Source organism: Vanellus vanellus (genome assembly GCF_965231255.1).
Source record: "Vanellus vanellus genome assembly, chromosome: 4".
NCBI classification, from domain to species: Eukaryota; Metazoa; Chordata; class Aves; order Charadriiformes; family Charadriidae; genus Vanellus; species Vanellus vanellus.
In genome coordinates this window covers 3811965-3824616 of record NC_138909.1, presented here as the reverse complement: position 1 = coordinate 3824616, position 12652 = coordinate 3811965, and the positions used below count along the sequence as shown (strand labels likewise).

The following is a 12652-nucleotide window of genomic DNA, read 5'->3' as shown; positions in this document are numbered from 1 at the left end:
AGTTCCGTTTGTTAGCACTTAGTGCCTGCAGCATACATAGAATCTGGACCTGCGGGTCTGGCTGTGCTTGCCCATCGCTGGTTAAGACTTGAGAAGCTGCTTGGGTTTGTTTAGGGCGTTTAGTAAACGCCTAAAGGAGGAGTAGCTTCCTCTGATCACATACTTTTTCTAAAGCATTCTTTCTTTTTCCTCTCTCCCTGACATTTCCCGCAACACGTTATTGATGACCTGGTTAAACTGTCAGTCGTCATCCAGCAGGAATGAAGCAAGAGTCTCATCGTGCCAAAAGAGCTGGTAATTTGAGGCCATCCGCTTTGATAGCGGTACCTGGACTGACTCGGTCTCACTTCAAAATCTGGTCTTTCATCAACTTCGGCAAACAATTTTTTATTTTCTGGGTAGCAAGAATCTTTTACTGAAGTTAACAGTTTGGCAAACTGACTTCGAAGCACGCATTAGACTTGAGGGGTTTTAATGAAGGCCGTGAATGTAACTATTCCTGGCATTTAATCACAATACAGAAGTTCATTGTGTGAGGGCCTTGATGGGGGAGGGGTTTGGTCACAAATGAGTATTTTTATACTACATGGCATTTTGTTCATACTAGTTAACGCTTACTGTTACAGTGCCTTGGGGACAAATGCAGTCTTTCCAAATATTAAATTGCCTAATTATTTTTTCCCATCATTTTTCGTTGTACCACTACACATGCAGACTAACAGGAACCTGTCTCTCAAGTTGTTGACCCTAAATAGCCGTGAATTTGCACTCTCATAAAAAGTTGTTTATCTTTTGAATGAATTCGGAAGCTATATAGTTTTCATTCACTATTGCTGAATAGAGACCTGTTAATGGCATCCACAGCACTGCTGACTTGCATAGTCATTTAATGATGGTAAGTGTTACAGTATACCGCTTGTGTATTTAACAGCATGGGGGAGGATTATTTTCTTAGATATGCAAAGCATCACTCTATGTTTAATGTCTTTCAGAAATCAGCTGCCCTTGAGCATTGCCGCTCTACTAATCTTACCAGATTAGCCTCTAAATATTTCAGATTGTTAGGAAATGGCTCTTATTAATATTTGCAAAGTTCTTCCTACTGTAACTGAGCATCTTTATTATAGAGGGCCCCAGGCTTTCGTGGTCTCAGAAGAATAGTATTGTATGTGAGGAAGTATAAGCATAAGGAGCAATCAGCTTTAACGGCGCTGCCTAGATTTCTGACTCTGAGCTCCTGAAGGGTGAGCAAGGGGAAGAGGACACTTCCCCCCACAGCGAGGCACGTGGCCTATCACCCATGGCAAGAGCCAGGTGCTGCTCCGTGACTTGGGCATCCCTCATCTTGTGGCTCAGCAGATCACACAATCATAGAATGGTTAGAGTTGGAAGGGACCTTAAAGATCATCTAGTTCCAACCCCCCTGCCATAGAGAAGGACATCCAACTTCCACCAGACCAGGGTGCTCAAAGCCCTGTCCAGCCTCGCTTTGAACACCTCCAGGGATGAGGTAACCACAACTTTTCTGGGCAACCTGTGCTAGTGTCTCACCACCCTCACAGTAAAGAATTTTTTCCTGTTATCTAATCTGAATCTTCCCTCTTTTGGTTTAAAACCGTTCCCCCTTTTCCTATGGCTTCACTCCCTGATCAAGAATCCCTCCCCAGCTTTCGTGTAGCCCCTTTAGGGACTGGAAGGGGCTCTAAGGTCTCCCGGGAGCCTTCTCTTCTCCAGGCTGAAGAACCCCAACTCTCTCAGCCTGTCCTCACAGCAGAGGTGCTCCAGCCCTCAGAGCATCTTTGTGGCCTCCTCTGGACTTGCTCCAACAGGTCCGTGTCCTTCTTATGTTGGGGAGATGATCGTGGACCTCTGCTCCACACAGCTGCCGACTGTGCTTCATCTCGTACAGGCAGTAGTATGTCTGTGTGGTCTCTTCTGTGGTCATAGATCAGCTTTCCGCTCCTGTGAATGGTGGCAGCGATTCAGTGCCGAGTACCTGAATATTTATCCAGCTTTCTTACTAGGTTTGACTGATACTTATAATTGCTTGTTTTCAAAGAAGGATCTAAGCTGCAGAAAATGGGAGCTGTAGCCACAGCAGTAACTACAGTGTGGACTTAAGCAGGGTTGGTTTGTATCCAGTTTAATGTCTGGAGGCTATAGTCGTGACTGTGTTACGCACCACTGACTGAAGGAGTTTGGTTGCTCAGCAGAGATTATTTATACTGTGCATCAAAAGAGAGGGAGTAGCAACAGTGATGGAAAAATGTGGAGCATTGAGGTGTAGAGAATGAGGTTGCAGTGAAGATGGGGTTTTTTTTGAAGGCAGCAGATGTCTGATCCGTGCAAACAGCAGCACTCCTGAGCAGTGGTTCGCAAGCTTTTGCATCTCTGCTCCTGTAGGCAGTGTTGTGTTTATCGTGTTTAGCTTGGGATCCCAAGCGTCTTTAGCTTGGGGTCTAGGCTAAAAGCTGTAGGATGAATTTTGCCTTTGGTCTCAGTTCTTGCCACTGCTGTAATGACTTCTGCACTGGTCCCCGTGTGAGTTTCTGATGGAAGTTCTAGCAGTAGCTTTATTTTCTATCCCTCATCAACGTGGTTTATTTAGTAGAACAGGAAAGGTGACAAAGGGTGACTCTGCAGGAAGATCTGAGTCCTGACAGCACTAAGCCACTGCAGACCTTCCACGTTTCAGCCAAGCGGTTTTGCTGAGCGCGAGGCATTCTTCGTCAGAGACAAGAGAGCAGAAAATGCTTGTAGACAAGTGTTTTGAAATAGAAAATGGAGTGGTTCAAATATGACCTAAAAACCATAGCTGGTTATACCTTTTCAGTGAGGTTTTTTTCAGTTTTTGGTTTACCTCTTTATTTTCAAATGGCACAGCTTATCCCATACCTAGTGGCAGGCAGATACCAATTCATAGAAAGCCCAACATTAAGTGAAGTCATTCCATTAAGTTCCTTCCAGTAAGTAATTAAGTTCATTTTTTAAGGTTTGGTTTAGGTTTGTTTTTTTTTTTTTTTTCCTAATAAGAGTGATTTGCATAAGAACTGCATAAAGACTTTAATACACTTTTGGAAGTGAAATGGATGGAAAGCACATCTCTCCCTTTATTTCACTCTTTGTGCAGGGAAGCCAGAACTTGAGGAAATAATTTACATATTTCAGCAACTATGGCATGCTTTTATGACTTTCAAACCCATTTTAAACCCGTACTAGAGACGAATGAGCCCTATAACTTCCTAACAGCACACTAACTTGAGGCATCTAGCTCGACAGAGTTACAGGATTCATGCCTCTGGGAGTCCCATCTTTAGCACCAAAAGGAAAATAAGTGTCTTTAACTTCATTACCATTAACTGCGTTACCACTTGCCATACTCTATTAAGGAACAGGATGATTAGGATTGCATGGAAAGACTTTTCCCTAATGAGCGGCACTCAGGCAGTTTGACCCCTCCGTGCACGTTTGTGCCACTGCTGCACTGACCACAGACCGTGACTTCTGTTTGAAGTTATCTTCTCAAATATTTTGCCTTTGTAATGTGAACTAATTTAGATAGCAGATTATCAAAATTATCACTTCAGCAGTTTCACAAAAGTAAGTATTTTAGGCAATAGTTTTAGATGTGATTAGATATCTTTATCCTGAAGAATTTTTAGCTAACTTTATCTACCGTTTGACTTGTCTTCTTAACCTGGAAGAATTTGATTTTCATTGATTTTCATATTTTGATTTTTTTTCTTTAAAGACAGAAATTCAGAAAGGAGATAAGGTTGCTTGGCTACTATATCAAGCTGTTTTCTCTAGATTAGACACAAAATACTGTAGTTCAGCACAAAAAGTCAAATAAAAGAGATGATTTTACATTTCAATCTGATTGGAGCTTGCCCACACTAACGGCTAAATACAAAGCTAATACAGCTAATAGGAATTCTCCCTTAAATGATTGTAATGATTATCGCAGAGTGGTGATTGGAAAGTATTTCAGGTGAAAATCAGTGCTGAAGCCAAAGGGATACTCCTGATCTTTTGTGGGCTTATAGTATTTTTCCAAAAGAAGGAGCTGTGTGCTCCCTGGATTCCTATCAGGCGTTCCAAGTGGTTTGCTGAAGAGCAGCAACTTTGTTCTCAGAGGTTGTTAAATCTTTTCAAAAAGAGGTAAGTGGAACTTTTTCTTCTGATGAATGCTTTCTGTGCCTCTGGAGAAATAGGAATTGCAGTGTGGGTTACTGATGGTAGTTCTTATATTGGATGAATAATCTTTGTAATTGCTGCCTTTTGGTTTGTCGTGCCTGAATCCTGCCTGATACGTGTGTGTAGAGAACTATATATGCTTGCGATGAATGCGTGAATACTTTTTGTAGTGAGTCACCTCTTAAACTTTGTGAATGGCTTCTCAAATTGTCATCACGACATCCCTTGTCTTTCCCAGCAAAAAGGTGAGTCGCAGGCAGAATGCAGTAGCAAAGTCTGGGCCGTGCTGGACTTGGCTCCGTGCTGTTGTGCACCCTTTACCTCCCAGTTGTCCGGCTGTCTTGTCTTCACGTATTCTTCTCCTTTGCCCATGCTTATTTGGGATTTTCACCTAGCAGATTTACTGGCATAAAACTGTGTCTGAACTGACTGAAGGAGCCAACGTAACCACTTGCCAAAAGGCAGTTTTGATCTTCCCTGGCTGCCTCCACCCGTTTTCCTTTCCAGAGACAATCAGGGGCATGTGATCCTGATTCGGAGAAGGATTTGTCCTGTCACACTTCTATGATTCAGACATTTGGGAGGAAAGAAAAAGAAAGAATGTGATCCTGGAAGAAGATATCCCCATGGACATGTCAGACTAGAGTTTGGCTAGAAAGGAAATAGCCCCACCAGGCTGAGAAAAAACATTGTCCGTCATCTCATATAGCAGCCTTCCAGTCTCTAAAGGTACAGGAAAGCTGGGGAGGGACTCTTGGTCAGGGGGTAGAGTGGTAGGATGAGGGGGAACAGTTTTAAACTGAAAGAGGGGAGATTTAAATTAGATATCAGGAAGAAATTCTTGACTGTGAAGGTGGAGAGTCACTGTCCCAGGTTGCCCAGAGAAGCTGTGGCAGCCCCATCCCTAGAGGTGTCCAAGGCCAGGTTGGACGGGGCTTGGAGCAACCTGGGCTGGTGGGAGGTATCCCTGCCCATGGCAGGGGGTTGGAAGTGGATGGTCTTTATGGTCCCTTCCAACCTAAACCATTCTATGATTCTCTGATCTCGACTCACAATCCTTTTCTAGTCAGAAAGGAGCTATGGTTCTGCAGCGCCACTAAACAAAGAAGCCCTCTTCTAGCAAAGGATGTGACAAAGTGAGAGCACCTCCCATTTCAGGCAGGCAGTGGAGCTCTGGAAGCCCGCTCACATGGTGCCGTGCTGGTCTGCTTAGTACCAGGGCTATGAGAGGTGCCTCTAGCCAAGATAAAACCTTGTACTTTTGGTTCTAGTTTTGATATGCTCTTTGGTGGTGGGCAAAGTATTTATCTTCTCCAACAGAGTAGGAATATGCTACTGTTCTGTATGGAGCTGCTGATAGCTATATGTGACAGCTGTACTAGTGCGTTTATTTCAGTCTGTATAAATATGAAGGATTTAACGCAGGCTTAACGAGAGATATTCCTAGCAGTACAAGTGGGAAGTGGGAGACAAAATTATTTAAAAAAAAAAAAAAAAAAAAAAAAAAAGAAAGGGAGAGAGGGGTTTTTTACTGCCTTGAACCAAAGGCAATGAAATGCAGCTTATTCTTCTCCTACGACTTTGTCACTTCAGGGTCACAGTTTTACAACTGTGCCGTAACGACTGTAGGTTCACGTTGACTTCATTCTTACCTAGGAGGTGACTTTCTCATGAATGTGTGTAAGAAAGTCATTCCGTGTTTAAAAAATACAGCGGTAATTAAAGAATTACAGTCCTTTGCTTCAGATGGTTGCTAGCAAATCCACTCCGGAGCAGTAGGAGTGAACCATGAAAACTGAGTAAGTCTGTATGAATATAAGCTGTTGATTGGTTTGTAGCCACGAGTTCAAGCCAAGCCTGTCTGCTTTTAAGACCAAAGCAATATTTTAAAGGTGGATTTCACTTCTAAATTTTAAGATTTAATACGTTGGTTAAATTCTCTAAAGACGTTTCAAAAATCTGTGTGTTTTACGCGCTTCAGAACTCTTTGAAAGCAGTTGGCAGCAAATATTCTGCCTCACCAGAAGTATTTGGTAGTTCTCAATATCCCTACATGATATGGGAAATCGAATATGAAGGCTTCTGCCTGGCTGAATATAGTGCTGTTAGCGAGCAGCGAGGAGAGGAATGCTGCTTTGAATCCAAAAAAAGTGTTCACAGAAAAACCGTGCTTTGAATTCTTATGAATCTATTTCAGAAACAGGCAGTTTTTAGCAAAAGGTATAATTTGCTGTGTATTAAATCTTAAAAAGTTTTGAACTTCTTTGGAGAGGCATATGCAAAACATACCAGCTGCACTCCAAAATTTACTATTTTAGGGTTATGTTGCATCGCTGTGATAGACCCCAGGGTCTGTACTAAATCCCGTTTCTGAGCACTCATTGATGAGTAGTATCTTTGATGGTGCAGCACGAAGTAGTGCACTCAAAAGCCAAATGTTTTAGGGGTCTCTTCTGAGCTAGAAATTTCAGGATACTGCTCGAGGCTAATACTTGCTGTCCCATCTCACATTGGTTTGCTTTAAAGCTCAGACATTTGGGAGTATTGAAATCTCAACTCAAAGAACACAACCTGAAAGAAAGTTGATTTTGGTTTTTGGGTTGGTTTTTTTTTTTTGGCAGCAATGTACTAGCTTGGTCTTTTATGCTCAAGGCTTGCACTTCGTAAAAACTTAGACAAATCTAGAATGTAGAACCAGCCAAAACCACAAATTCTGATTTAGACCTACTTGGCTCTTCTGAATCATCACGAGCTCTGGGCAGTGAGTCAGCCAAGAGCTGGTTTTCTCTTCAGTATTGTGTAAACACAAGATGTTTCCCTGGGCTAAATATTATTAAGTAAAAAAGTCATGTTTATTTGATTTCATTTTTTTAAAATGTCATGTATTGTGTAAAAAATTATTAACACATAAAGCTGCCATCTGGGGAAATATGAAAATCCTTTTCTTTCACACTTTCTTCATCGGCTCAGTTTTGAACGCAAAGCAGTTTTAGGGTACCCTGATTTTTTTTTTTTGGTTGGTTCTATAAGCGATAATGAGCTGGATCAAACTACTGACAGAGCTTCGTGTATTGTGGGAAAATTAGCTTTGGAAATTGCCATTTCATTTAAAATAACTAAGAAAGACCACAGGACTTAATTTATAGCTCTACCATGATGTGATTTCAGTTCTTAAAATGCAAAATGAATTTCTGCAGCTGACAAGCGCACTCTCGGGGAAAACTTTACATATGGATCCATAGGTGTATGTAAACATGACCTGGGGGTTTGGATGCTGTTTGTTGGCTGCGACAAGCACCAGAAAGTCTAATGACTCTTTTCTAGGCATCACATCATTTTGCTTCTGGCAAGTCTTTCCAGAAATCGCTCTTCGGGGTGGCTTAGTGAGCGGCAGTTACCCGGCCGAGCTCTCAACCCCCCGGCGCTTGCTGCTTCCCCCCTCCTGCACGGGGAGTCCCGGTCTTTGGTCTTTCAGCTCTGGTCTTGGGTGCCACTGTGGAAATTCAGCGTAGATTGGTGGGCATCGATCTGCCGGTAGGTTCATCTCTTCGTGACTGTTCACCGTTCATGTGGTTGAAGTGAGTGGCAGGTAAGAAGATTAGAGGGAAATATATATCTATAAAAATAGAAATATGAGCAGGAAGATAGCTTATTCCCTTTTTGACCCCACTGAGAAGTGTCTGTTAAGAGACGGAAGCGAATGATGGAGCTGTTTGATGCCGGACAATTATTTTTTCTCCTTTTTTTTTTGAGAAAGGAAAGCCTTTCTTACCCGAAGTCTGCCACCCTTTCAGTCAGAGCTTTCTTTTTTCTCAGACTGATGCGCTTTGTAATTCTAGAGGCTTGAGCTCCCTCGTGGTTTCTCATCCGTATTCCTTATTAACAAGTTTCCAACCAGCACACCCTTCACCACTGCAGCACACATCAGATGCGCAGTGAGAGAATTCCTTCTTCATCGAACTCATTTCTCTGAGCAGCTTCACATGCGTCTAGTTTTGGGGTTTGAGAGGTTTATTTATTTTAGCTGTCAGCTTTCATAAATTAATGTAAAACTTTTTAAAATTAAGGCTTATGTTTAATACAGGCTTATGTTTAATACTCTTTCAACGAAGCTAACTAAACCTGTAAGGATAAGTTTGCCATTCTCACGGTTCTCACTGATCTTTTTTTGGCCTCCCATGCACAGACATCCCGCCACAAAAATACGCTGCAGATGGGTACAACGTCTGAATGAGTGCAGGGCATCGGTATTTTATGGATTCTGTCTTACAGATATATTAGTATACCCAGAATATCCCCTCTTTTTTTTCATGGTTGTGTTCTTACTTTGCTTAAGGAGTCTAAATAAGAAATGAAGGCTTGAGTTGTTCTTCTGGGAGACTTTTTCTCAGTGGTGTGATATGGATTTGGTTATTACCTAGTTGTCCTTGTTTGATAGGGACGGCATGAGCAGCTTGGGGTTGGTTGGGTTGGGTTTTTTTAAGGGGAATATAAATAAGTCACGTGCAACTTTTTCATTTTTCACTTACAAGCATATATTATTATTATTATTATTATTACTATTATTATTAAGATGTTTCCAGTGGCTTTCAACAGGAGATGTACTGTATTTTTATACGGTTGCAGCTGACTGCGTTGCGGTGAAATTAGTTACTGTCTCAGTAGTTGACTTGTTTAAATAGTTGACTGTTTTATCTCAACTAAAATTGAAGACATTTAATTAAAAGTTAGAATAAGGAGAAGGTGAGACTGAAAAAGGGCAAAGTACTCTAGGGACTGCAGACAGTGATTTTATTTTTAATTTAAGTTCCTTTTTAATTATTAGTTAAGAAAGGACCTTGAATTATTAACTGAATGTGCACTTTTGCTTTCGTTTATTTCAGTATAGTCAAATGCTTTTAGTCTGCAATGAGGCTTTCTCTTTCAAAATCAGCATCTATTGTCTCATTATGAAACTTCTTAACACAGCCCTTAAAGTTTGTTGTTCTGCTGAAATGTATGATTAATTGTGGCTTTTCTTCCCCCCTCTTGTTTTGTTTGCAACTTTTAAGGTGCAACGCTGCTGAGAAAATAGTTGTATGACATTAAGAATGCTGTTTAAGATGATAAAAGTCCAGTGACTGGCGACTCCTGTGTATGCTATTTAAAAGATTCATTGTAGGTTCTGCCTAGGAAAAAGGGAGTTGAATCATATTAATACAATATATTAAGATATATGTCTGACTGTGCTTTTAGCACTTGTTTAGTCATGATCCAAGGAGGTGGTCGGAAATGACTGCAGCGTTCTTCTGTGGCACAGCAACAGCAGAGGTCCTTTAAAAATAACTGTACAATGAGCCACACATGCGGTCTTTTGGTTTCTTTGTTTATCTCACCTTACGAAAAAGACAGTTCTGAGGGTAGAGAATTAAAAAAAATAAAACCACCACAGATGAGAACAGACACAGATGCAATACCAGCTTTGCAGTAGAATTATAATCCTCCCTTCTCCCCCCAAATCAAAGACAGACATTAAAGACATGAAAAAGATGACTGGTGTTTATCTTTTTTTTTTTTTTCCCCCCCTTTCAATAGTGCGGCTTCATGACAGCATATCAGAAGAAGGATTCCATTACTTAGTCTTTGACTTGTAAGTATGAGTTTTGCCTACATTTAGCATGTTGGGGGATGCGGTATTCAAACTTGTAGATGTAAATACAAGATAAAAGCACGGTTCTGGTGCAGTGAGTTGAACAAAGAGATGTAACCAGAGCTGGAAGGACAGGAATGTATTTGGTCATTTGCATGTGCAAGAACTGATGTGTAAGTGACACTGCAAGAATTCCATATTAAAAACTTTGAATAAGCAGGGCCACTGTTGAAGTCAATTTTAATATAAAATGTAGGTATATGTAAGTAAAAGTTGCGTGATATCTGCCAAAGCCAAGCGAACATACGACTCGGAAAAAATAATTTGCTGTAGGCCAGTGTCTGTAAAAAAAAAAAAAAAAAAAAAAAAAAAAAAAAAAACCCAAAACAAAACAATGTGTGGAAGAGCAGTTTCCCGCAGAAAATCTCCGTTGCTGGATTGAAAGGTAAGCCTGAGTTTCCTACAGGGAAAGACTCTTTCAGTATTTTATTTCTGCTTGATACCTTACTGATATATTGAACAGTTCATTTTGACACCATTCAGAATGTAAAATACCCAGCATGTAGAAAGGAAGTTTCCTTCCTATTTCCCATTTTACTTCAGGAATTTCAGTCTGTGAACTGTTCATGAAGTGACTGTGCGTATGTGGAGCGTGTCTGTTCCAGATAAGGCTGTTTAGTGGAAGAAGGGATGGTGACAATATCAACTACATGTCTCAGACTCTTAACTTAAAAAGAGACACCGATGTTCTTCATTCTTCCCTGGGACAGGCAAACTTTTCTACTCACTTGAAAAGTTACTGCTTTTGATTCTGGGTACGGGCAAACATGAATGGTTAGGAATTGTCTTGCAAAACTGACTTATTTAAGTCAAATTACGTATTTCAACTGCAGTTTTTTCCAGGGCAGTTTATGGTTTTGACTAACAACACCTCCCCACCCCCAAGAGCCTAACATGGTTTTGCTGGTTAGAATGAGAATACGTTATTTCCCCTAGAAATATGAAATAGCTCTTTTCTAAGCATACAAACTGAAATATTTGCATTCAGCATAGGTAAGCTACAACCTGGACCTTCCATAATCAATGGTGTGCTTTCATGTTCAGGTTACATCCTGTTTTATTTTCTGGCTTAATTTTTTTAAAAGAAATCCATGAAGACTTCTTTGGGACTAGGTTTCAGACTAGCAATACAAAAACATTAAATAGTCTGTCTGCAGTGAAGGCATTCGGGGTTCAGTACTCAAATCCTAACTGGGCTCAGCAGGAACTTGTATCTGATTTGTATGTATCCCAGGTAAGTGCTCTGACTGTTGGATCCAGGGCACAACATGCACACTTGTTCTCTGATATGCGCTGGGCTTTGTTTTGCCCTTTTTTTTTTTTTTTTAAAGGGCTACAAAGGAAATCTTTCTATGTGGATTTGGAAAAATCTTCTTAATCCTGAACATTTCCAAGAAGCGCATGCAGAATTCTTTAGTTCTAGGGACAATATCCCTTTTATAAACCGGAGGCATTCTTATTGTTTTGTTGTACTACTGTCCTGTTAGAAACTATGGCAGGCTGTAATTGCAGTCAGTCCGCTTCTGCCTTAAACTGAATATATTATGCCAGGCGTATCTCAGGAGATTGATTGCAATGTGAACTAGAAGGCATTTGAACAACTTCAAAGTTGTAGATCTCGGCAGTAACAGAACAAATAGAAGCCTCCATTCTGCAATAAAAATTAATACCTAACCCAAAGATACCGTCTTGGCAGAAAACTAGATCCTACAGGAAGCATTCTGCGCTGTCTGGAACTTCCTCTGTTTCCCCGTCAGTCCCATTCAGGACAAACATAAGAACAGACTCAAACGTTTGCTGTTCATCTAGAACAGTCCACATGATTTTGTTTTTCATCCTCCTCAAAGAAAGAGGGCCTCAATGTATATATATACACACACATATATATACACATATATGTATATACATGCAGCTTTTTACGTTTTAATGATGTGGTTTGGGTTTTTTGTCAAAATGAATTGTTTTTGCAAAAAAAGAAAACATCTGAATGGTAGAGGTGGTGACTGTACTAACTGGTAGTAGTTGTCTTTGGAAAAGCAGCGTGTTGCATCCTTGAAGAACTTTTGCCTGATTAGTAAGGAGGGCTGTTCACAGGTAATTTTTCATTCAGACTCAGACATTGCTTAAAGCACTAACTATATTATATTTATTATTATATGCTATTATATTATACTATATACCAATACTATTTATATTATACGCTATTATGCTCACTAATACTATTTATTAGTGAAACTTCATCTTTTACTGCAGTTACAAATACGTGGGTTGGTGGCTCGTTTAAATGTACATAAAAGAGCTGCCACAAAAAAAAAGGTGCCATATGTAGTTCTTCAATATGAAGGCCAAGTGCATGCTTGTATTTATTTATTTAATTTTTATTCAACAGGAGCCTGACTGTGGTGTAACACTGTCACTCCACCCACGCATACCGTTATGTCATTATCTTAATGATTTCTTTCAGACTGTGTGGGATTCAGTACAACTGTTTCTTTAGAAATTTCTTTTAGACTGCATCCCACATAAGAAAGTGAAGAGGAAGAGTGCCTTTCTGTGAACAGAAAAAAAAAACTACCCAATCATTGTCACTTTCTATTTTGAATTTCTAATAACCTCTTTTGAATTAATGTCATAGAGATGTCTGCGATCTGAAGGAGAAGCCTTTTGCTTCACTTGTATACCTCAGTGATAGCTGTGCTTTTATCTGGACGAAAAAAAGGGATTAATGTACTCTGTTAGAGGTGTGCATTTGGGTGAAGAGCTCTA

At 40.4% G+C, this 12652-nt stretch overlaps 1 protein-coding gene across 8 annotated transcripts in view; it reads left to right on the top strand.

The window, feature by feature from the left end:
* The window catches only part of CAMK2D (calcium/calmodulin dependent protein kinase II delta), a 166828-nt gene that overhangs the window by 89782 nt on the left and 64394 nt on the right, over positions 1–12652 (top strand). For all 8 annotated transcript variants that reach the window (XM_082482393.1, XM_082482390.1, XM_082482391.1 and 5 more), the window contains exon 4: positions 9772–9826. In XM_082482393.1, the coding sequence (XP_082338519.1) occupies positions 9772–9826 (55 nt within the window). The remainder of the gene's footprint in view (positions 1–9771; positions 9827–12652) is intronic.